This window comes from Muntiacus reevesi, chromosome 11 (genome assembly GCF_963930625.1).
Source record: "Muntiacus reevesi chromosome 11, mMunRee1.1, whole genome shotgun sequence".
In the NCBI taxonomy this organism is placed as follows: domain Eukaryota; kingdom Metazoa; phylum Chordata; class Mammalia; order Artiodactyla; family Cervidae; genus Muntiacus; species Muntiacus reevesi.
Window position 1 is genome coordinate 67,972,604 of NC_089259.1, and position 25,631 is coordinate 67,998,234.

Sequence of the window (25,631 nt, forward strand, 5' to 3'; positions counted from 1 at the left end):
CAACCAACCAGTAAGCCCGAAATATTCTCATTTATCTCCAGTCCACCACCAACCTAGCATAGGAGTTGCCCCCAAAAGTATGTTCAAGACCTAAACATGACATCTGTGGATATGACCTTATTGAGATACAGGCTCTTTGCAGAGGTAATCAAGTTAAGATGAGGTCATACTGGAACAGGGTGACCCTACATCCAGTAATACTGATGTCCTTATGAGAAGAGACCCATACAGACACAGGGACAATGGCCACATAACATCAGAGGCAGAAACCACAGTGCTGCAGCTAGAAGCCAAGGAACACCAAGGGAAGCAGATGAACACCAGAGACTGGAGGGAAGGATTCTCCCCTCTGGAGTCTTCAGAGAGAGCATGGCCCTGCCAGCACCTGGATTTGGGACCCGTAGCCTCCAGAACAGGGAAACAACAAACTTCTGTTGTTTTAAGTCACCCAGTTTGTGGTGTTTTGTTACAGCAGTTCTAAAAACTGACATCCTAGCTTAAGCTCACGCTGCTGTCTCCTCAGCTTTACTAAGCCTTGTAACTGCTTCTGCCGTCGCCCCTCCAGTGACCATCAGAGGACTCTTAACTCCCACATCAGACCATATCCCTCCTCTGCTCTGGATCATCCAAGGTTTCCATCCCACTTCCAGTCCCCTGCCCACTGCCTGGAGACCAGCTCCCTCCCATCCCCCTGCTCACTCTCCTCAGACACGGTGGTCCTCCTGTTGTTCCTCCAACATGCCAGGTCAGCTCCTTCCTTAGGACACTCTGCCTCAGACTCCCTCCCCCAGGTGACTGTGTGGCCCCCACCTTCATGTCACTCAGATCCCATGAGGCAGCAGCTCCTCAGAGAGGCTAGGATGTCACCTTCTCTGACACATCCTCCCCATAAGAACAGGTGCCCTGTGAAGGCAGGGCCTTGTCCTCCTGCCGCACAGGCTCCCACACGTATCAGGCACATAGAGCCCTGGGCAGTGAGACCAGCAACTGGAGACACCAGCAGAGAGGACATTTCTGACCTGGGTGCTTGGCTACCAAACCTCACTTCTGGTGTTAATGGAAGATGCTGTTTAGCAAACTGCATTTGACTATCACATGGTTACAAATAGGTCTTAGTATCTGTAATTTCCAAATTAGTATACTTTGACTTAAATCCTGGAAGGGAAAACAAAATCTTGTACATAAAATAGCATTATTGTCCTTAACAAATTTCATTAGAACAGTGGTGACTCAGTAATTCCATGGTAGCACTTTTATACACTTTAGGGTTTATGTGGCTTAGAGCATAATAGTGACATTTCTATGGTCTTTGAATTCATCCTCAGAGGCATGAGTACCACCAGCTCTGGGAAGAAGGGGGCAAAAAACTGAGGGAGAAGAGGGCATTTGCCATGAACCCAAGAGAGTGACCTACTGAGAGGATCTGGCCTTCACCATAGTGCTAGCAAGTGCTAGCAAGCTCCACAGATTTCTAGAAACTACTTACATTTTCCAATATCAGAGTGTTACTTGCAGCTTTTAGGTACTGCAACTGATGAGTCACTAAAATTGTGATCTTATCTTTCAAAGCTTGGCAAATACACCTGCAAATATAAAAGGTATAGCATGCAAAAGCACATTAATGGGGTACTCCAAAGTAAAAAATTTATACTTTTAAAACATAGTGAGACAAAAACAACACAATAGTCAAAGATCTGTAGTTTAAATACCAAATAAATGACAAAATTTAATACAAACATACATCAATGAATCTGGCAAGGTCTTCAAATTCATCAGCAGCAAACTTGACTCCAGCTCCACTAAAAAAAATTTCTAAAAAGCAGTCCAATGAAGGAAGCACCAAGAGCTAAATTATTTTACCTAAAACTCAGCTTCAGTTCAATTCAGTTCAGTTCAGTTCAGTCGCTCAGTCGTGTCCGACTCCCTGTGACCCCATGAATCACAGCATGCCAGGCCTCCCTGTCCATCACCAACTCCCGGAGTCTACTCAAACTCATGTCCATCGAGTCGGTGATGTCATCCAGCCATCTCATCCTGCGTCGTCCCCTTCTCCTCAAGCCCCTAATCCCTCCCAGCATCAGGGTATTTTCCAATGAGTCAACTCTTTGCATGAGGTGGCCAAAGTATTGGAGTTTCAGCTTCAGCATCAGTCCTTCCAATGAACACCCAGGACTGATCTCCCTTAGGATGGACTTGTTGGATCTCCTTGCAGTCCAAGGGACTCTCAAGAGTCTTCTCCAACACCACAGTTCAAAAGCATCAATTTTTTGGTGCTCAGCTTTCTTCACAGTCCAACTCATATCCATACATGACCACTGGAAAAACCATAGCCTTGACGAGATGGACCTTTGTTGGCAAAGTAATGTCTCTGCTTTTTAAAATGCTATCTAGGTTGGTCATAGCTTTTCTTCAAAGGAGTAAGTGTCTTTTAATTTCATGACTGCAATCACCATCTGCAGTGATTTTGGAGCTCCAAAAAATAAAGTCTGACACTGTTTCCACTGTTTTCCCATCTATTTCATCAAGAAAAGCAACTGAGCAACACTGAGATCCCAAAACTCGACTGAACTAAAGCCCTTTGTTATTTTTATGTGAGAATAGGAGAACAGGAATCTATGTCATATAAAAATGTGTACATTTTTAGGCAATTTTCTGTGTGATTATTTATGATTTACAATGTACATATTAACAACAAAAATGAATAGTTTCTTGATAACCTTTGCCAGAGTGCATATTCTAGACCCTTCCCCCCAAATAATATTAGGTAGAAAATGAATGCTGGCATGGCCTCCATCAGTCTCTTCAACATTCCCAGTCCCACTCAGGAAGCAATTCTTCTTTCATTAGGACTGAACACCTTCCAAACATGGATATGAAAGAACAGAATCCAAATGGCCCAAATCGGAGTGGAAATCAACCAACAAATCAAAAGACATACCACTTCTCTTAGCCAAGACCCCTGTATGGTCAGACCACCCAAAATGGCTGTTCTCTTGCTTTCTGTACATCCCCTGCCTGACCAGTACCTGCTTCAATTACACCTCCTCACATGACTGATCTTCCTATATGCGTGTCCCAAGGCCCAGTTAATGACTTTTCCAGCTTTAGATCAGAGTCCTCCACTATGCTTGTCAAAGGGGCAGGAGGGCCATGACCCTCTGCTGGTTTCCATGGTAACTAACAAGCCAACTGGATGTTAATTCCCCTGAAACTGGTCATTACCTCCTACCTGTTAAGAGCAACAGCTGCTGCCAAGTTCTGCCGAGGTGTGACCCAACAATCCCCTCACTATCCCTCACATTATTAAATGTATCCTTTCACAGTAATCCCTCAGACTGCTTCTACATTTTAAATGCAGACCCCCAAGGGATTCAACTCCAGTTTCATCCCACTGGGTCCGCAATCCCCCCCCCGCCCCCCGCCCCGTCAGGAAGTTAGTGCCTGGGTCCAGGACCCTGGTGACTATAGGCAGGGCTCCAGAGAGGTAACCTGGGAGCCCGAGCTCCTCGCAGAGCAAATCTCAGAAACAAGGGCCAGAGTTCAGCCTGTGAGTGAGTCAGGTGGAGAGTCTGGAGGCAGCAGACTGCAGCTCAGTCCCTCTCATGAGCTTGATGACATCAGACAAACTACTAAACAAACCTCAGTTTCTCCATCTCAAACAATGTCAATGACAACTCACCCCATGTTCTGAGAAATCAAACCACCAATTCGCCCAGTAAATGTCAGCCCCCTTCCCCACTCCTCCCTGACCATGGGCTGTCATGTGCTTTGGACTCAGGACAGTAAAGTCCTAAGGGGACACTCTGGATACTGGGTCTGTGATCAGAAGCAAGACTCCAGGATGTAGACACCCAAACCATCGCTTCATTAAGTCCAAAAGGATTCATTTTTATCTTTTGAGATGTCTTAGTTCAGTTTGTACCTAAGTTTCCTGACTGAGGAAGCCCTCTTCAGTCTTAGTACTAAAGCTTTTAATGTAAATGTTTCTCCTTAATTTGTAATTACTTGCCAATTGTCCCTGAAAGTGGTTGTAAATCAAATCTGATGGGCTGCTATGTTCAAGATAGAGCAACCCAAAAGTTGTAAAATGTTTTCTTCCTAATATTTCATCACATATAATGTAATATAAATAATTCCAGAGTGACCAATTAATGGCTTTGAATTTTTTCTAAATAATGCTTTTTATTAAGCATTATTTATTTAGCATTATTATTGAGGACTGTGGGAAGACAGAGGGCACAGGCGCCCCCTGGAGGAGCAGGAGGCAAAGGCAGGACCCACCTTTCACCTTTCTCCTGAGTCCTGCTGCAAGGCTCCCCGGCTCTGGGACTGAGGGACCAGTATGTACATACAGACAGACGTGAGAAAGGACCGCCCACAGAGCCAGCACAGCCAGACACCGAGTGAGTAAGGGGACGAGCTGGAAAGGCTGATGAGGGCAGTCGGCAAAGAAACCTGTTTGTTTGTTGACCTTTAGCTGTTTCCTGAACGTGGGGTGGGGGAGTTGAGAAGGGCTGGAGCAGGAGGGTGAGCTGTGTAAACAGCAATGTGGCAGTCTGATCAGGACAGACCCGAAGAGCTGATGACGCAGGAGGCAGGGGGTCTGGTGATGTGGGACTGAAACATATCGGGATCCATAGCATAGTGAGACAGCATCAGTTCGCCTAAGGCCTCTCACCTTTAGGTGACAGAACCCACTTAGTGTTCAAGCGTAAAGTGGTAAAACCTTAACAACCTTGGATATAGCCTCACTACTGAAGGAAACTCCTAACATCAAGTACAAGTACGATTCATCCACTTTTAATGAAAGCCTCCAGCTGCCACTTCTGCCTCTATTCAGCACTCACTACCCTGTATGGAAACTCTCTAAAGCTCGACTCCGCTGACCTTTCCCCGGCATCTGTCTTAACAAGCTCCATGTAGAGACAGGTTCCTCAGAGGCAGGAATGAGAGCTGGGTGTCCTAGTCTCCCTTATTCTGCCCAGTGTGGTTCTTTCCCTCTCCTAGCTCATTGTCCTCCTTGTAAACTGAGAGGTTTTGTGTAGGAACATCTGTAAGGGCATCTAACTCAGTGCACACAGCAGGGTGTTAATAAGTGCAACTGGAAGGTGCTTTGGCTTTAATAAGGTGAACAGCAAGAGAACTAACTCTGGGGGGAGATGTGGAGGCTGTTTTAGCAAAAGCAAGTTCATGAGGCTTTCAAGAAGGCCAGTCTAGACTCCATCAAAGGCCTCAGTCAGTATATGTTAAGACATACACAGAAAAGCATCGTAGTTGTTCTCCAGGGGTTCTATGGCCAAGCAAGAGCCACTGACACCAAATTCCAGAATCACAAAGTGAGTCAGGATTTTAGAAAGATTCTAAATAACAGATTCACATTCAAGTTAACCCTATATTGTGGGACTAAGTATTCATTCCACAAGCATCCTTGAAGAGACATTAAATGACTAAAGCCATACTCTGATATCAAGTATGGCTCTGATAAATTATTCTTGAATTCTAGGCTTTGCTAAGTATTTTCAAACCTACAGAATAATAAGCATAAGCTAACAGGGCCTTTCCATGGAAGCTCTATGTTAGTACTGAAAACTGTGTACCTTCTAATATGCCTTAAATGATGGAGGAAAAGAACTGGCAGCCAAGTATCAGATTACAGAGTTCCACTCTATGATTTAAAAATTGGATATCATCCTTCTTATTCCAGTGGTGTGGATCCGTCCAAGCGTCTGGATCCATCAACTGCAAGTCACAGGGTAGAATCTGCCATCTATCCCTGACTCCCTAAAGCATGGACCACACTGGCCTCCACACACTGGAAGCACCTGCTGTATGTTCCTGTCTTGACCTCATCATGATGCAAGATTTCTCTACAATGGATCTTCTTTTGAGGGAAAAAAGGGAGAGAAGGACAGCAGCACATAGCGAGCTGAGTCTCCTGAAGCACAAAGGCTTTCCTGAGCTCCCTTCCCTGTTCCCTACAGGGCTCTTGGAAAGAGAAATGATAGGAAACAGGAGCAAACTCACTGTTCGAACAAGTGCCTGCTGACTTCTACATCCACTGCGCTGAGCGGATCGTCCAGGAGGTAGATGTCTGCGTCCTGATACACGGCTCTAGAAAACAGAGAGAGACATCAGAAGACACTTCACACTCCCTGAGTCTCATCTCTGAATCATGACAGTGTCCAGCAACTTCATGTTCCTTCTACAAGCCCAGGGAAAGGACCAAGACCCTGCTTCACACAGGCCCACCTGGTGAGCGGGGTCTGTGTGCTCATGTCCCCTAGGAGCCCCGGAGGAGGAGGGGCAGGATGGCAACTGAAACCCCATTTACCTGGCGAGGCTGACCCGGGCTTTCTGTCCTTCACTCAGCGGGGTTCCTCCATCTCCTATCACAGTTTGATCTCCTTCCTTCAAATTCTGCAAATTCTATAAGGAGATAGAAAAGGGAAAAAAGAAAAAGATTTTAAATGTGTTCTCCTGCCATCCTAACCTTTCAGCAGTAGTTCTTCCCACAAGTGTTTGATAAACAATAATGGGATTATTTCATAGTGAATAACTATAACCTTGAACATTAAAAAAACAGACCTCTCAGGGTTTTTCATCTTTGCTTCATTCTGTAGTTTTTCACAGCATTTAGGCATTTGACCATTTTAACAGATATTTATTGAGGACTGACTACACACCAGGCATTGTTCTGAGCGCAATGGATTTAACCATGAGCAAACAAAGTCCCTACAGTTTCTTTCCATGTTGAGTGCAAGGACTGAGGACAGGAAGGAAAAGGAAGCTGGCTCAGGGGGATGGAGAGTGAAGGAGGGAAGTGAGTCCATACTGGGGGGGGGGGGGGGGAGGCTCTGCTCAGAGGGGGTGTGAGCAGATCTGGGGTGGGGAGGGGCTCAGGCAGACCCAGAGAGGCTGCTCTCACAGAGTGAGGGGCTGGTGCAGGAGCCCCGGGGAGATGCCCAAGGGGTTCAGGACAAACAAGGAGGCAGGAGAGCAGAGTGAGAATGAGGGAAGAGAGGGCAGAGCTGGAGTAGGAGGAGCCTGGGGTCACTCCAGTAAAGGAGGAAGGGAAGGACTTACATGGTCTTGGGTTTTTAAAGAATCACTCCTGCGCTTTGTGGAAAACAGGCAGTTAAGTGGGGAAGGGGAAGAATGAATATAAGTGAGGAAGCTACTGGAAAAATCTAGGTGAGAGATGACCATGGTCAGGACCAGAGTGAGAGCAGTGAGAATGGAGAGATGGGGTCACACTCCAGACACATTTGGAAGGTGTCCGTGTTCTGACCATGCAGACTAGGAGAGCAGTCCATGTTTATAATGGTTACATCATGTACAGAAGAATCGCCTTGCAGACCGGTCCTGCAGGGACCCACCAGACTCTGCCACATGGACACCGGAGGGTGGGGGAGGCCCCAGAACATTGCCCACATTACTGGTTCAAAACATTGACCCCCGGGGAAAAAGCTGAATATCAGCCACTGTCCCAGCATCTGCTCTTCTGCAGAGATGCTCAGATGTGGGGAGAAAGAAGGACTGAGCTTCACCAGAAAGGCAAGGTCATGAAAGAAATACCCGACCCTGGCCTGGGTCTCTGGAGTCTGCTCTGGGCATCAGGGGCTGGATGTGATTAAAGAAAAGAGGAAATGCCTGATATCTGTTTACTCCACACCCCACCTTACACCTTCATCTATCACCTGCTTTTTAAAAAATTCTTCCTTATAAATTTCCTCAACTGAGAGGCAGCACAGCATGGAGAGGACAAGCATGGAGTCTAGAGTCCTGAAGAAAAGGATCTGAATGAGCTGAGATGAGCGGTTTGATCCCCAAGCCTTAGTTTACCAACTATAACATAAGGATGTTAATGCTGAAGACACTAAGAATCAATAACTCATATACCCTCTTACATGTGTGCACACACAGGGGTGAAAGACAGAAAAATGATTTGCACATGGACTCTGAATAAATGGGAGCTACTGTTCTCACTGTTCCACCTTTGCTTCCCTCTTCTTTTCTTATACAGTCACTACACCATTTAATAAAAATCTAGCTCATTCCTGCTAACTTGACATTATTTCTGCAAACACAATCTCCCATTAATAAGAACCCAAGAGAAAGAAACAGAAGCCCATTAAAGGAGCAATTCTGTTTTAACCACATTATTGCAAAATGCTACTCACGTGATACAATCTATGATGTTCAAGCTGTGGTTCAAGCAAAATTAATATTTTCTATTTCCTCAGGAAGAGGGTTTTGGAGTCTTAACTCCTCACCTCTGAAAGACTGTCCTGGGCTTTTTCTCACAGTACAGAAGAATACTTGGATGTCCAGACTGGACTCAACAGACTCGAGGGGAACCCTTTAACACTACTGTTCATGGATTTTTATAACCCAGGAGAGTAACATACTGTTTAATCAGTATTTACATTTTTCTTCCTTTTTGCCAAATTACGTTCTCCCCTCAAGTTCAGTTTTCATCATTCATTCACTAATTTCATCTAAATCCCAAGGTAGAGTTAAATGTTTCATTTTGTCATTTTCTGTGAAACTCAATGCCATTTCTGAAAACAATCTCTCCCCTAAAGAAAAGATGCAGTATTAAGAAGAAATGTTAAAGCATTCTACTTTCTTTAAATAAAAATGCAAGTCAAAACCAAGTGGAGAGGGAAACCTAGAGACTGAAAAGGCCTGAGGAGGCATGAGCCAAGGGTTGGTGGGGAGGCCTAATGTGCAGGCTGACTCCAGCAACGCTGAAGGAGATTCCTCTGTGGGATGACTGCTGCTGCTGCTGCTGCTAAGTCGTTTCAGTTGTGTCTGACTCTGTGCAACCCCATAGACGGCAGCCCACCAGGCTCCACCGTCCCTGGGATTCTCCAGGCAAGAACACTGGAGTGGGTTGCCATTTCCTTCTCCAATGCATGAAAGTGAAAATGACTGAGGATGTGTAAACAGAGACTAGTAGGTTGATGACATTCAGGAATCTGGGTTATTTTTCAGGTGAAATAATGTGATTTTTTTTTTCCCCAAAGGTGTTCCTATCTTTCAGAGAAAACTAATGATACATTTGCAGATGAACTTATCTGAGGTCTAGGATCTTCTCCAGGATACTCTGGGGTGGGGGTGGGGCTGGCAGAGGTGGAGATGCAGCTATACTGGCCACCAGCTGCTCCTGGCTGAAGCTGGGGGTGGGTACATGAGGATTCACTACACCATGCTCTCTATTTTTACAGTTTTGCAATTGTTCATTAAAAAAAGAAGTTAAAAGTGAACGAGGGAATTCCCTGGTGGTCCAGTGGTTGGGACTCTGCTCTCACTGCCAAGGTCCTGAGTTCAGTCCCTAGTCAGGGAACTAAGATTGCGCAAGGCGTGTGGCACAGCCCTCCATACCAAAAACAGTGAGTGAAATTTCACAAAATGAAACAACCACACTGACCCCCACCAAAGTTATTCTGTGCGTGTTGTTATCATATTAGGATTAAAACAGTAACACATATGCCTGCATATTCACCCAAAAGACCAGCATAAATATTAAGCAACAATTAAAGACCTTTCAAAATTAAAAAGAAAGTTCAACTAACTTTAGAGTTTAAACCAACATCATCACTATTTGAAATTTCAGTACATGCAGCTCAAAAGTCATTATTTACCTTTTCCAAAGCACACGCCTTTATTACTTCTTTATATCGGTCTTCTTCATATTTCTTCCCAAATAAAATGTTACTCCTCACAGTTCCTGGAAACACCCAGGGCTGCTGAGAAACATACGCGATCCTCCCGTGGATGTTGACATTCCCGTGGCTCGGAGGCAGCTCCCCCAGCAAAGCGCTTAACAGTGACGACTGAAACAGACAGCAACACACACATGTGAACAGGGTGCACTCAGGATGGAACACACCCCGCAGCACGGCCGACCCCACCCTGGTGCTTGATACATGATAGAATCCTTTCCTTCAGAACAGGATAAAGTACTGCTCTGGTGATTGTGATAAAAAAATAAAAATAATACCATTGGTCAAGGTAAACTAAAGGTTGGTAAGGAATATGAATAGTATAACAATCTATGCCGCCCGAGTTTCCCCCAAATGAAGCACTCTACTCAGCAAAGACTAATTAAGAATATTTAACATCTTTCTCTAGCAGAGCAGCCCCACAGGATGTGTAGTTCATATATCTGATGTTTAATGCAGTTGGTCCTACATCCAGGATATCCTTTATTTGACAAATACTTGTTCTTAAAAAGTTATGTGTAGAGAATTCCCCGGTGGTCCAGTGGCTGGGACTCTGAGCTCCCAGTGCAGGGGCTGGGGTTCAACCCCTGGTCAGAGAACTAGACCTCACATGCTGCAACTAAGATCTCATGCAGTCAAATAAACAAATATTATAATTTTTTAAAGTTATGTGTAAAGAATATATCCAAAGACAATGAACTAAAAGAACTCTGAAGTGGGTTGTGTCTGCAGAGCAAAAGTCCATCATAAAGGAAATCATCACCCTTTCGTGTACATATTCCACATTTAGATTTCTGTATGTTGCTGTACAAAACACATGAGACTAAGTCAACGTGTAAATTTCAAATTTTTTTTACAAAACATAGATGTGTTGTGTCTTTGTCCACACATCAGAGTGCTCTTTGCCCTGGACTAAAACAACCTGCTTGTGTATCTGTCTCACTCCAGAACCTGGAGCAGAGGCGTCGAACCCTGGCTCACGTCTGTACCTTTAGCTCCAGCACGTGGCCGCACATTCACTACACGTGCACTGACAGGACCGAGTCAAGTCACGTGAGGAAATGCTCAGAGGTTCCTGGAAGAGCCTGCACCACCTCCAGACTTCCTGGAGGGGCGACTAGGACAAAAAGAAATCCCCATTGTCTCCATCCATTCTGAAGAGCTGTCACATAAATAATTTCCTTCACTGAGATGTTCAATGCTTGACAAGTTGTTCTCAACTGGGCAACGTGAAGCACCAAGAAGGAAAACACAGTGTGCATTTATTCAGATTTATTTGCCACGAAATCTTCTTGCAAAATGAATGTTCCATAGAACACACCTAGAGAAAACTGTTCTAGACACACTGAATTCAAACTGTCACACTCAGCTCTGGGCTCCACTCTGAGAATATAACAGGGGCTGTTATCAAGCTGCCAAAAGGCATCAGAACTTACCTTTCCTGCTCCCACAGGTCCGACCACAGCTAACAGTTCACCGGGCCTGACAGTAAAGGAAAGGCCTCGTAGGACTGGGGTTCCTGATTCCTGCAAATGAAAGTTACAAAACTGAACCCATTTCAATAAAGTAACACAAATTACTTCAAAAAGTGGGGAAAATACCATAAGAGTCATTAAAATGCTAACATAGTCCACATTTCTCTCATTTTAAGACATTGTGTTTTATAGGTCTTTCCATCCACTCCTATCTTTTTGGGAGTTGAAATAGCTTTAGTTGCCTTAGGAAGGCTTCTTTTACCAGATTTCCATATAGACTCAGATGTAGACACCCACAGAATATTTTTTTTTTTTTTTTAATTTTATTTCGGGGCAACTTTATTTATTTTTTTTTAAATTTTATTAGTTGGAGGCCAATTACTTCACAATATTTCAGTGGGTTGACTGTCACGAATCAGCCATAGAGCTACACGTATTCCCCATCCCGATCCCCCCTCCCACCCCCCCCCCCTCCACCTGACTCCTCTGGGTCCTCCCAGTGCACCAGGCCCGAGCACTCGTCTCATGCATCTCACCTGGGCTAGTGATCTGTTTCACCATAGATAATATACATGCTGTTCTTTTGAAACATCCCACCCTCACCTTCTCCCACAGAGTTCAAAAGTCTGTTCTGTACTTCTGTGTCTCTTTTTCTGTTTTGCATATAGGGTTATCATTACCATCTTTCTAAATTCCATATATATGTGTTAGTATGCTGTAATGTTCTTTATCTTTCTGGCTTACTTCACTCTGTATAATGGGCTCCAGTTTCATCCATCTCATTAGAACTGATTCAAATGAATTCTTTTTAACGGCTGAGTTATATTCCATGGTGTATATGTACCACAGCTTCCTTATCCATTCGTCTGCTGATGGGCATCTAGGTTGCTTCCATGTCCTGGCTATTATAAACAGTGCTGCGATGAACATTGGGGTGCACGTGTCTCTTTCAGATCTGGTTTCCTCGGTGTGTATGCCCAGAAGTGGGATTGCTGGGTCATATGGCAGTTCTATTTCCAGTTTTTTAAGAAATCTCCACACTGTTCTCCATAGTGGCTGTACTAGTTTGCATTCCCACCAACAATGTAAGAGGGTTCCCTTTTCTCCACACCCTCTCCAGCATTTATTGCTTGTAGACTTTTGGATAGCAGCCATCCTGATTGGCGTGTAATGGTACCTCATTGTGGTTTTGATTTGCATTTCTCTAATAATGAGTGATGTTGAGCATCTTTTCATGTGTTTGTTAGCCATCTGTATGTCTTCTTTGGAGAAATGTCTGTTCAGTTCTTTGGCCCATTTTTTGATTGGGTCATTTATTTTTCTGGAATTGAGCTTCAGGAGTTGCTTGTATATTTTTGAGATTAATCCTTTGTCTGTTTCTTCATTTGTTATTATTTTCTCCCAATCTGAGGGCTGTCTTTTCACCTTACTTATAGTTTCCTTTGTAGTGCAGAAGCTTTTAAGTTTCATTAGGTCCCATTTGTTTAGTTTTGCTTTTATTTCCAATATTCTGGGATGTGGGTCATAGAGGACCCTGCTGAGATTTATGTCGGAGAGTGTTTTGCCTATGTTCTCCTCTAGGAGTTTTATGGTTTCTGGTCTTACATTTAGATCTTTAATCCATTTTGAGTTTATTTTTGTGTATGGTGTTAGAAAGTGTTCTAGTTTCATTCTTTTACAAGTGGTTGACCAGTTTTCCCAGCACCACTTGTTAAAAAGGTTGTCTTTTTTCCATTGTATATCCTTGCCTCCTTTGTCAAAGATAAGGTGTCTGTAGGTTCGTGGATTTATCTCTGGGATTTCTATTCTGTTCCATTGATCTATATTTCTGTCTTTGTGCCAGTACCATACTGTCTTGATGACTGTGGCTTTGTAGTAGAGTCTGAAGTCAGGCAGGTTGATTCCTCCAGTTCCATTCTTCTTTCTCAAGATTACTTTCGCTATTCGAGGTTTTTTGTATTTCCATACGAATTGTGAAATTATTTGTTCTAGTTCTGTGAAAAATACCGTTGGTAGCTTGATAGGGATTGCATTGAATCTATAGATTGCTTTGGGTAGAATAGCCATCTTGACAATATTGATTCTTCCAATCCATGAACACGGTATGTTTCTCCATCTGTTTGTGTCCTCTTTGATTTCTTTCATCAGTGTTTTATAGTTTTCTATGTACAGGTCTTTTGTTTCTTTAGGTAGATATATTCCTAAGTATTTTATTCTTTTTGTTGCAATGGTGAATAGTATTGTTTCCTTAATTTCTCTTTCTGTTTTCTCATTGTTAGTGTATAGAAATGCAAGGGATTTTTGTGTGTTAATTTTATATCCTGCAACTTTACTATATTTGTTGATTAGCTCTAGTAATTTTCTGGTAGAGTCTTTAGGGTTTTCTATGTAGAGGATCATGTCATCTGCAAACAGCGAGAGTTTCACTTCTTCTTTTCCTATCTGGATTCCTTTTACGTCTTTTTCTGCTCTGATTGCTGTGGCCAAAACTTCCAACACTATGTTGAATAGTAGTGGTGAGAGTGGGCACCCTTGTCTTGTTCCTGATTTCAGAGGAAATGCTTTCAATTTTTCACCATTGAGGGTGATGCTTGCTGTGGGTTTGTCATATATAGCTTTTATTATGTTGAGGTATGTTCCCTCTATTCCTGCTTTCTGGAGAGTTTTAATCATAAATGAGTGTTGAATTTTGTCAAAGGCTTTCTCTGCATCTATTGAGATAATCATATGGTTTTTATCTTTCAATCTGTTAATGTGGTGTATTACATTGATTGACTTGCGGATATTAAAGAATCCTTGCATTCCTGGGATAAAGCCACTTGGTCATGGTGTATGATTTTTTTAATATGTTGTTGGATTCTGTTTGCTAGAATTTTATTAAGGATTTTTGCATCTATGTTCATCAGTGATATTGGCCTGTAGTTTTCTTTTTTTGTGGCATCTTTGTCTGGTTTTGGAATAGGGTGATGGACACCCACAGAATTTAAAGAATTGAAATGACAAGGAACCTGCTTGAAATGCAAACTGAATGATGCACACAAGCTTATTAAAATAATGTACTTACTAGACTATTCAGTGTGGGAGGTTTTTACCACTTACCTGTTCATAGCCACTCTAGCATCCTTGCCTGGAAATTCCATGGACAGAGGAGCCTGGCAGGCTACAGTCCATGGGTTTATAAAGAGTCTGATACCCTGAGCACACATGCAATCTTTGGTTTTAACGATCTCATTAATTTCCACAAGGTAGCGGCAGAAGTACATAGCACGCTTGGCCCTATACTAATAAACACTGTAATTTGAAATCTCCGTTAATCTCTCCACTTTCATTTGATAAAGAAAAAAATCTCAGTGACACTCAGCAAGAAGGGGACACTTTACATAATAAAATCACTCTTGATAAATTAACTCTTGTAAATAATGGTCTAATTTCACAAGAGCTCTAATTTAACACTAATAACAACAACAAAAAATGGGGAATAAAGAAAATTATGACATTGTGAGTCAGAGGAATAAAACCTCAGCTTTATACATGTTACATGCATTACCTGTCCTGGCTAAACAGGGACAATAAAGTACTTCTACTTTAAGGAAAACAAAAACATGAAAATGCATTTGACAGCACACAATCCAATATGAGGAAGAAGGACAATGTACTCATCATGCCAATCACAGGTCATACTCCTGGGAGACTTGAGGGTATGTGTACTTCTTTACATATCCTAAGTGTTAAGAAAATTGTCAGTAATTGTTATGTTTAAAAACACATACACAGTGGTTACATGTAATTAAGTAAAATGCCCAAAAGACTAAAAGCATAGAGACTGTATAAAAAAGTCTAGATAATCTTCCAAATGAAAGATTTCTCTGTAAACAGCTGAACTGATAATAATGCAATCACATACTGAAAAAAAAATTTCCATCCCCAAAAAAAAGTTTCAGATTTTAGGAATGAAAAATCAGTAAGAAGCTAGATTTTAATATATGAGAAGCATTTGTTTAAACTTCTCCACTCCTTTCTTCGTGTTGACACTTGGGGTTCCCATTTTACTACTTTTCACTCAGGTATAACAACAAAACAATGAGCCACATACAATCATCATCCCTGTCACTTCCCCTCAAGGTTTGTCAAGACAGGACAGAGTGGCCCTCCCTGTCCAGGCTTCAGGCAGGCACTGCTCAGACATGATCAGAAGGGGGCAGCACTCGGCAGCTCAGAGGCACTGGGTCCCCTCCCCTCCTGGTTACCCAGGATCAGCGGACACTGACTCAACAAGGATCATCAGCTGAGCCCTGACTCTGTGCAGACACAGTTGGAAACCCCTGCTCCATGAGATTCGGAGGCTCACACAGGACTATTTATTTTAGACCTTATTAAAGACTGAGACCAAGTCCCACCAGTTCATGAATGAGACCTGGGTCCCTGAGACCTCCCCCCACCTGTCCACCTGGCTGTCTAGGGGAGCAGGTTACAGAGCTCATGTTTGTCTCCTGCCTCCCAACCGAGCAGGGGCTTCATTCAGACTCAGCTTCTCTCCAAAACCCCAATGTCTGTACCCCTCTCCCTCCCGAGGGCTCTCTCACCCATGACCTAACCTACTTGGGATTCCCTCTCCTGTGGTGTGGGTTCAGTTTTCCTGACTAATCCACACTGACATAGGAGGGTGTGCACAGAGGACCATGGAACCAGGTTGCAGGCGGGCATTTCAATTCTTGATAAAGGGGCTGCACTGGGGGTGCAACACTTGAGAGCAAATTCTGTTTTTCCTGTTTGCCTGAACATTATAAATAAACCAAGTGTTGGAACATTGCCAGTTCTCCATGTCAGCTTCCATATAGTAAAAGCTTTAAACAGAATCACTGGAGCTCATGATGACCACCTGCTGTCTCCTCCTGTCACTGGCTGCCACCAAAGTAGCCAGAAGCTTCTAGAAGCTTAGGATGGAGTAGCCCCCACCCTACCTCACAGCCAAGATCCAGATCACAGCCTCACTCAATGTGTCGTAAGATGGTCTGTGAACATCAGTACACAGAAAATGTACGTTGATTCCCCAAAGGCTGTTGTCTTTACCAACTGGTTGTGTATTTGTTAGTTAACCCATATCATACTGCAGCATTTTGTATGTCCAATCTTGTAAATTCTAACATTACCAATGTATGTAATTTAAGTTCAAGATGTGCTAATACTTTAAAGCTCTGTTGAAAATGAGAGAGAGAACAACCTGTCAGATGTCTTAGGCTGATTTTACACTTAATCTCCAGTAGTTGCAAACCTTATTCCTGATTTTGAGAAGTTTTATAACATATTTTCAGTATATGAGCAAGTCACATTTTACACTATGTGTAAAACCTCAAAATTTTCTTATAAGTCTATGTCACAGTTGTCTTATTAGCAGTCACGATCTTGAGATAGAGGACTTGTTACCTTATCCCAAAAAGCAGTTAAATCTTGTACATCCACAATTGTTTCACCATCTGATGGCAGCAGCTGATGGTTATGCAGTGGTATATCTTCGAGTAACAGAAAGTCCTACAGAGAAAGGAAAAACAGACAGTTGAGTTTGCAGTATGAAAGCACAAGCAAATACAACTGCTTTTCCTGGGATTTAAAACAAACTTTATACAGCCTACATATCATTTTTCCAACTGTACTTAAAGAGATGGTTTACATCGGAACACACTAAATAATATATAGAATAAAATATACAGTACATCATATATACAGCAATATAGTGAATACAGGATACATAATTATATATATATTTGTGTCTGTATATAATACACACACATATATACACACATTATATATGTGTGTGTGTGTGTGTATATACATATGCATGCATGCATGCATGCTAAGTCACTTCAGTCGTGTCCGACTCTATGTGACTATGGACAGCAGCCCACCAGGCTCCTTTGTCCACAGGATTCTCTAGGCAAGAATACTGGAGTGGGTTGCCGTTTCCTTCTCCAATATATACATATACATATATATAATATGAAGAGTTTCAGGTCATGAGGAAAGCTGTAAGTTTCTCAATAAGTAGACTAGTTTCTCCTCAAGAAGAAGGTCTGGCTCCAAACTCCAGCACATTTAGAACCTGCAGCCAGAGGGAACTCTGAGATGATAAAAAAATCTTAATGTTATCTGTAGGGACCTACATAGTCCCCTGATCAGGCCTCTAGCACTCCATACTCTGCAGGCTCAGACATTCTTGGTTCCTCAAATGCATGGATCCCCTTCTCACACACTGAAAGACTTCATCACATCACCTTCCCCAGGAAAAAGAAACATCAGCCTCCCACCTCTCCCAGCCCTACACACGGAATTCTCCAGGTAATTTCCTCAGCCTTCCCAAGAAACATGACCTTCAAAATTACACCAGTGACTGTGCCAATGCACTTCATGGCACTTCAGACTTTTCCTTCCAAGGACTAATGACACACAAGTGTGCATCCACAGTGAGTTTCACTATTTGATTCTTTTTTAATCCCTCACTTGATAAAATATATATTCCAAGCAGGAAGGACTTCTCTGCATGTGCTTACCTGCCACTGTACATACTCATCTAGCCTGCTCCAGATTTCAGGTAGGTAGTACTCAGTTATTTTGTGAAGTGATAAAAGTGATGAAATAGGTGGATAAATTCCAAATTTACTCCCCCTCCCCTAAAAGGCTAGCATAAACTAAGACAGGGTTTTCCTCTCAAATTGTTTTAATCTCACCAACATCATGCCGTATTTTATATTTGCTAAAATACCTGGTGACTTTGTGTGTTTCTTTCTACAACTAGGGCAGAGTTTCCCAGGTTTAGCTTACTTTCAGATGCATGGGGCCTTGACTAAAGACACAGATACTTTGGGCCCCAGCAAAAACTAGTGAATCAGAAACACCAAGATGTGATCCCTTAATTTTAAAGGCATTCAGGGGATTCTGATGAGCTAGAGAAATAAAATGTTTTAAGCATCGTAGAAATTATATGGGCTGAATAAGAGTCTAATATGTAAAAGAAAAAAAATAGTTCAACAATTATTTCTACTCATCTTGGGACTACTTGTCATGCTAACACCAACCTTCTCACCATGCTTATTCTCAGCCATTAGTCCTGCCTTTACTGAAAACAACTATTGCCTAAAAGACCTCTAAATTCCTAGACCATCATCCTGCCAGAAAATGTATGAACATGAGAGAAAATCTAGGTTTCTTGCTCAAATCAATGATGTTTAATCAGGACACAAAGCATCCTGACAAAACCCCAGGAAAATTCAAAGTTCTCAGCAGGTTATAATTTTAATGTTACGATACACATCTACATGGAAAGGAATTTCAAGCCTCAGACACTGTTCAGGTGCATTTTGGTGGAAAAGAAATAAAAAATCCTACTCAAATATTTGAGCACAATACTCTGAAAAACTCTGCAGGTCCCCTTTCATGCATTCCCTTTAAGTGCATCACATAATTGATTTCAGAATCAAAATTACCACTGTCTCTGCTACAACCATGATTAATAGTTAGGCATCTACAGGAGCCCAGACATGATGGAGCTGGAAGGTCGCTTCAGTTGCACATTTTCTGAGCATCAGCTATTTGTGAGGAGTACAAAAATGAACAAGGCACAGTAGCTGCCTTTTAGATAAGTCTGGAGTTCAGGGAAGGAAAGAAATCCACAAACACATGGCTTAGTCAGGACAAAGTCACATCCAGGAGCACAAAGAAAGAGATGTAGGGCCACAGATGATGAAAGCCACATTTAATGAGAGATTCCGCACACCGGAATATACTCACAAGGCAATGCAAGAAACCAGGCTTTGGGCAGAATCCTAGTTCTGTCACTTATGAGAGATGAAAAGATGGGTGAACTATTCCATCTGTTATAGGACCTGTTTCCTTACCTGTAAAATGGGGACACTTATGCTTATCCCATTCAATTGCTGTCAGGATTCCATTTCTGTTGTCATTTTATTACAGTAAATTGAAGGTACATCATTGGTAACAACAGAAACAACACTGTATAGGAGATAATCCAAAATATATTCATCTTTCTTACCTGAAATTTTATGCCTATTGATCAGTAACTCCCTATTTCCCCATTAGCTTTGACTCTGATCCTATGAATTTGATTATTTTTGATACCTCTTACAAGTGGAATCATATAGCATGTGTCCTTATACGACTAGCTTATTTCACTCATCATGTCTTCAGGTTTCACCCATGTTGTTGCTATTGCAGTTTCCTTTTTTCCTAACACCGAATAATATTCTGCTTTATGTGCACACTAACTTTTTACTCATTCACCCATCAGTGAACATTCAGGTAGTGTCCACATCGTGGCTATTATGAGTAGCTTTGCAATGAACATGGGAGTACAGATATCTTTTGAAAATATATCTCTTATTTCATTATATTTGGGAAAATACCCAGAACTGGAATTTTTGAATCATATGGTAGTTCTTTGGGCTTCCCAGGTGGCTCTAGTGGTAAAGAACCTGTCTGCCAATGAAGGAGACAAAAGAGAAGCAGGTTCTATAGGTCTTAATGATCTGGATAACTGCAATAGTGTGATCACTCACCTAGAGCCAAGCATCCTACAGTGTGAAGTCAAGTGAGCCTTGGAAGCTTTACTATGAACAAAGCTAGTGGAGTGATGGAATTCTAGCTGAGCCACTTCAAATCCTAATAGATGATGCTGTTAAAGTGCTGTACTCAATATGCCAGCAAATTTGGAAAACTCAGCAGTGGCCACAGGAGTGGAAAAGGTCAATTTTCATTCTGATCCCAAAGAAGTGAAAGTTGCTCAGTCATGTCTGACTCTTTGCAACTCCATGGACTATACAGCTCATGGAATTCTCTAGAATACAGTGGGTAGCCTTTCCCTTCTCCAGGGGATCTTTCCAACCAAGGGATCAAACCCAGGTCTCCTATACCATAGGCAGATTCTTTACTAGCTGAGTCACCAGGGAAGCCTAATCCCAAAGAAAGGCAAGGTAAAAGAATGTTCAAACTACTGCACAATTGTCCTCATTCCACATGCTAGCAAAGCAATGTTCAAAATCCTTCAAGCTTCAGCAGTATGTGAACTGAGAACTTCCAGATGTACAAACTGGATTTAGAAAAGGTAGAGAAACCAGAGGTAAATTGCCAATATCCGTTGAATCATAGAAAGAGCAAGAGAATTCCAGAAAAACATAGACTTCTGCTTCACTGACTATTCTAAAGCCTTTGACTGTGTGAATCACAACAAACTGAAAAATTCTTAAAGAGATGGGAATACCAGACCACCTTAACTGCTTCCTGAGAAACCTATATGCATGTCAAGAAGCAACAGTTAAAACCAGACATGGAACAATGAACTGGTTCAAAATTTGGAAAGGAGTACGTCAAAGCCATATATTGCCACCTTGTTTATTTAAATTATATGCAGAGTACATTATGTAAAATGCTGGGTTGGATGAAGCACAACCTGGAATCAAGATTGCCAGGAGAAATATCAATAACCTCAGATAGGCAAATGACAGTGAAGAGGAACTAAAGAGCCTCTTGATGAAAGTGAAAGAGGAGAGTGAAAAAGTTGGCTTAAAACTCAACATTCAAAAAACTAAGATCATACCATCCAGTCCCATCACTTAATGGCAAATAGATGGGGAAACTGGAAGCAGTGAGAGACTTTACTTTTTGGGCTCCAAAATCACTGCAGATATGAAGTTAAAAGATGCTTGCTCCTTGGAAGAAAAGCTATGACCAACCTGAACAGCTCATTAAAAAGCAGAGGCATCACTTTGCTGACAAAGGTCCACATAGTCAAAGTTATGGTTTTTCCAGTAGTCATGTACGGATGAGGGTTGGACCATAAAGATGACTGAGCACCAAAGAACTGATGCTTTTGAACTGTGGTGCTGGAGAAGACTCTTGAAAGTCCCTTGGACAGCAAAGAGATCAAACCAGTCAACCCTAAAGGAAATCTACCCTGAATATTCATTGGAAGGATTGATGTTGAAGTTGAAGCTCTAATACTTTGGCCACCTGATACAAAGAGCTGACTCACTGGAAAAGACCCTGATGCTGGGAAAGATTGAGGGCAGGAGGGGAAGGAGGCAACAGAGGGTGAGATGGTGGCATGGCACCACTGACTCAGCAGACATAAATTTAAGCCTACTCTGGGAGAATGATAAACTCAGGCGACCAGAACTGAACCCACATGATTGATCTGTTTTATGGGTAATAGCTGTTTATAGTAGAGAAAGCTAATGATAAAAAAAATCGGCTTTGATGACAAGAACCAAAAATAAAATATAATCACAACCAGAGTGATCTAACTTCACTAAAGAGCTATTAACAGCCCATCCATCACTGTAAGAAAGTAAGAACAAAACAAGTTACATTTTTTGTAAAGCCCAGACACTCAAACTCATGCCAAGGTCAGGTCACAGTGCCAATTTATCCTCATTTTAGACCTACTCATAAAGACATGAATAATTGAGCACCTACTGTGTGCCAAGTCTTTGTCTTGATGATGTAAATTATTTGCCCTTGGAAATTTAGAGACTCTTAGGAAAAGGAGACAGTGGGTTTGATAAGAATCACAAATTTGAAAGGAAGAGGGCAGCTAGAGATAGGATTAAGCAGAAAGTGAAAAGGGAACAAGGATGAAAAGGCAGATCCAAAAGGCAAGCTCAGCAATCAAGAAAAGAAGCATCTATGGAGGAAAGAACACATTTTTAAACACAGAGAACTGAGTGAATCTGTGGCTACTCTTCTTGCCCAGAGAACAAGGACCTCTCAGCAATCTCCTCCCCTCCGGGATCAGAGAAGAGTCCTGTTCACACCTGGAATATGCAGTCACTACCTCATTGTTCTAGTCAGAGTAGGAGATGCAATCTGTTTGCTGCTCCTGCTTTTAGACATTTTAATCACCCTTCAGTCATCACTGCACATCAAGAGCCTGTGCCACTGCTACTGCTGCGCATAAACCAGCAGGGATCTTATTAATATTTGTAATGTGCTGTATATAAGAAGAGAGTGGACTGTGTATGACATTTTGGAAAGATTGCCAGCTTTGGCACTGAGAGTTAAATGTCACCAAACTGGCACACGTGACACCAAATAAGATATTGTGCATAAAGTTCACCTACAACTAAAAAAAAAACATTGCTTTTCATCAAACCTTGATTCTTTTGATGCTGACAACGGTCTCTGACACCTTCTCGACAGCCATGGGGAAGTAGAGGGTGCCTGTAAACCTCACAGTCTCAAACAGCATCACCACCAGAAACACTTGGCTGGCTGTGATCCGGTTGTCAAGGACAACAGCGATGATGAAGGTGATAAAAATCATGATTTTGCTGGCAGCAAAAAAAATTGCCAAATTCATTCCTCTAAGGTAGGAACTTTTCAGAATCTTGGGAATTTCATTCCTGGAAAAGAGTAGGAAATAGGTTTTTAAAAGGAACACCAACATCAACCCATGGATTCAGTGCCCTGTGTGAGTGGCCCCTTTCTAGGCAGTGGACACAGATTCAGATAAACCATCCCTCACATCAGGGAGACACTACACAAGGCACACCCGGGGGGTCTGCCCTGACACCAGGACCACACACTGCATCACCACTTCACTCTCCAACTAAAAGTGTCCTTAATGTCACACTTTTAAACATTTTGGGTCAATCAGATTGGATTTGAATATTCAGTCAACAAGCATTTGTAATCACAAGCCGTGTGCCAGGTACCTTGAGAAGGTCTAAGACAAATCCCATCTCCCCAGGAGCTCCTGAACTTGTTGAGGGAGAGAATATGCAATCCCCAAATTGTGAGACACCAAGACATTAGACACAGGCAGCCAGCACAGCCCCCGAGGGAGTACAGAGCAGAGACGTGTAACCCAGCGCAATGGAGTCAGGGCAAGTCACAGACACATGGAACCCGAGATGAGCTGGAGTCAGTCAGGGCTGGCGGAGGCCAGAGAAGAAGGGAGATGGGAGTGTATCCCCAGAAGAGGGAGGGGCCCCACAAAGGTGCACAGTGAGAGGTGACAAGGAGCAGCCAGAGAATTCCCAGCACCCTGGGCTCGAGTACGAACACTCATCAGATATTTAACTGAAAGATGAAGCAAATTCTATTAGACATAAAGCAAGTAAAAACCCAGTATTTTCAAGGAATACTACTCAACAATAAAAGGAACCAGCTACTTATACATGAAACAACTTGGATGAGTCTCTAGGAAATTCTTCTTAGTGAATAAGATCAATCAAAAATGGTAATATTCTGTATGGTACTATTTAGATAACATTCTTTAAAAATGACAAAATTATAGAAATAGAGACCAGACTAGTGATTGACAGGGGTTAAGGATGTGGTGGGGACAGAAGGGAAGTAGGTATGCTATAGAAGGGCAACGTGTAATCCTGGTCCTGATGAAAATATTTTGTATCTTCCCTGTAAGTTGTGTTAACAGCCTGTTGCGGTATTGCACTATAGTGTTTCTAGAAATTACCACTGAGGGAAGCTAAGCAGTGGATACAGGGGAGGTCCCTATACTATAAGCAACTGCATATGAATCTATGATTACCTAAAAATAAAAACAATTACAATTTTAAAAAACCCAATATTTTCATGGCTGTTTGGAATGAAAACTACTGATTCATAAAGTTGGGCCTGATCCAGTTATACCCAACCTTTATAATCTCCCCTTTGTACTACATTAGCATAAATTACAGCTTTAGTTTAAATATCATCTCAAATACTAAAATTTTACAATTATTGCTTATAAGAAATATTATGAATTTCATTTCTGTATAAGTAAGAAGCATATATATTATATATATATATTATATATATAATATATATATATATACTTTTGTCCCCTTTAAGAACATAGTAAATGAGAAAATTCCCTGGTGGTTAGGACTCCACACTTTCATTGCCTAGGGCCTGAGTTCAATCCCTGGAACTAAGATTCCACAAGCCATCTGGTGTGGCGATATATATATATATATATATATATATATGGTAAATGAGAGAGCAGGTTAAAATTATGTTCCCCCTATTCTACTTAACCCCACTGCCACATATGGGAGTGGGGTATAGTTAAGTTTACATTAATGTGAAAACTTGGTAAGGCTCCTAAATTCATTCAGTAAAAGTAGGAAATAAAAAAACACAAAATGTGACTTGATATAAATAAAAACTTACCTTCTCAATCTGGTAATAAGGTCTATAAATGACTTTTCCCAAGCATACGTTTTTATTGTTCTGATGCCAGTTATGACTTCACTCATGGTCTTGATCCTGTCGTCTGTGAGAGCTGCAGTCTTACTCCTGAGGGGACAGATGAGAGAGATGAACCTTAGTGATCACAGCCCAGCTTTCCGTAGCAGCAGCAGGGGGCACAAGCAGAGAACAGGGATCCAATGATTCCCTACAGCACTTTTGAGCTGAAAACACAGACAAATGTACAACTGGAGAAATGAAAAAAAAAAAAAAAGAGAGAGATTTCAATTAGAAATTCAAACATTCAGCCAAATTCAACACATAACTTGGAAAACTTGTAGTAATGTATAATAAAGTCCTGAAATGAAACACATACAGACTGTCTGCTCAAGGAGGTCACAACTGGGCAAGGAAGGCAGAAAAGACCTTGACTCTAACAGGAAGACAGTGTCTGTGCTGTAATAAAATAGGATTATAGTGCTGGGGGCAAATAAGATGGAACTGTTAATTCCACTGGGAAAGGAGAGCAAGAAAAGCTTCAGAGACCCGGTAGCATTAGAACAGGGCTTCAGAGGATAAGGAACATCTCTACACAGCAAAGAGAGCAAAGGAAATTCCAAGCAGAGAAAAATACACATACAGGCACCAACAAACAACCCTCAATGTACTTCAAACAACACAACATCTCCATCACCTGACTACCTAAACAATGACCCACCTCCAGTTCTCTGTGACCTGCTTCAGGTGTAACTCATTACCATTAGGCTCTTCATCACCAGCCACTTATCTATTACATTTACTGCTGGGACTATGGGGCTTTATAAAGACATAATTAAGACATAATTGCCCTTGGGCCACTGGATAATTAAAAACACTGAATTATAAACAAGACAAAAACATACATACCTGAAAATGGCTAACACAAACATAACAAAAATATATGTAGCGAGAAAAGGTCCTGTATATTATATAAAAGTATTAGTACCTCTAATAATGTTTAAATAACTTTGACATCAGTGAATTCTGCTTAAAGACACTATTTATTCAGTTACAATGTTGGGAAAAGTTGGCAAATGTCACTTTTCCCCTTAAAGGTCAGCCTTCAGCTTGAGGCTGTAGCTTCTACTGGCTAAGTCTGAAGCATCTACAACACATGCAATGAAGAGACAAAAGAAGGCATTTTTTATTGTTGTTTTTGAATGAAAGCATCAAGCAGACTGTGGATGCT

General features: G+C 41.9%; 1 protein-coding gene across 1 annotated transcript in view; it reads right to left on the minus strand.

Annotated features, from left to right (window-relative positions):
• Positions 1-25,631, minus strand: part of LOC136144201 (ATP-binding cassette sub-family C member 4-like) — a 111,911-nt gene that overhangs the window by 59,855 nt on the left and 26,425 nt on the right. Inside the window, exons 7-14 of the mRNA XM_065901896.1 lie at positions 24,386-24,511; positions 22,362-22,611; positions 16,628-16,732; positions 11,165-11,254; positions 9,648-9,839; positions 6,332-6,426; positions 6,025-6,111; positions 1,487-1,583 (exon numbers count right to left, since the gene is read on the minus strand). Of these exons, the coding sequence (XP_065757968.1) occupies positions 1,487-1,583; positions 6,025-6,111; positions 6,332-6,426; positions 9,648-9,839; positions 11,165-11,254; positions 16,628-16,732; positions 22,362-22,611; positions 24,386-24,511 (1,042 nt within the window). The remainder of the gene's footprint in view (positions 1-1,486; positions 1,584-6,024; positions 6,112-6,331; positions 6,427-9,647; positions 9,840-11,164; positions 11,255-16,627; positions 16,733-22,361; positions 22,612-24,385; positions 24,512-25,631) is intronic.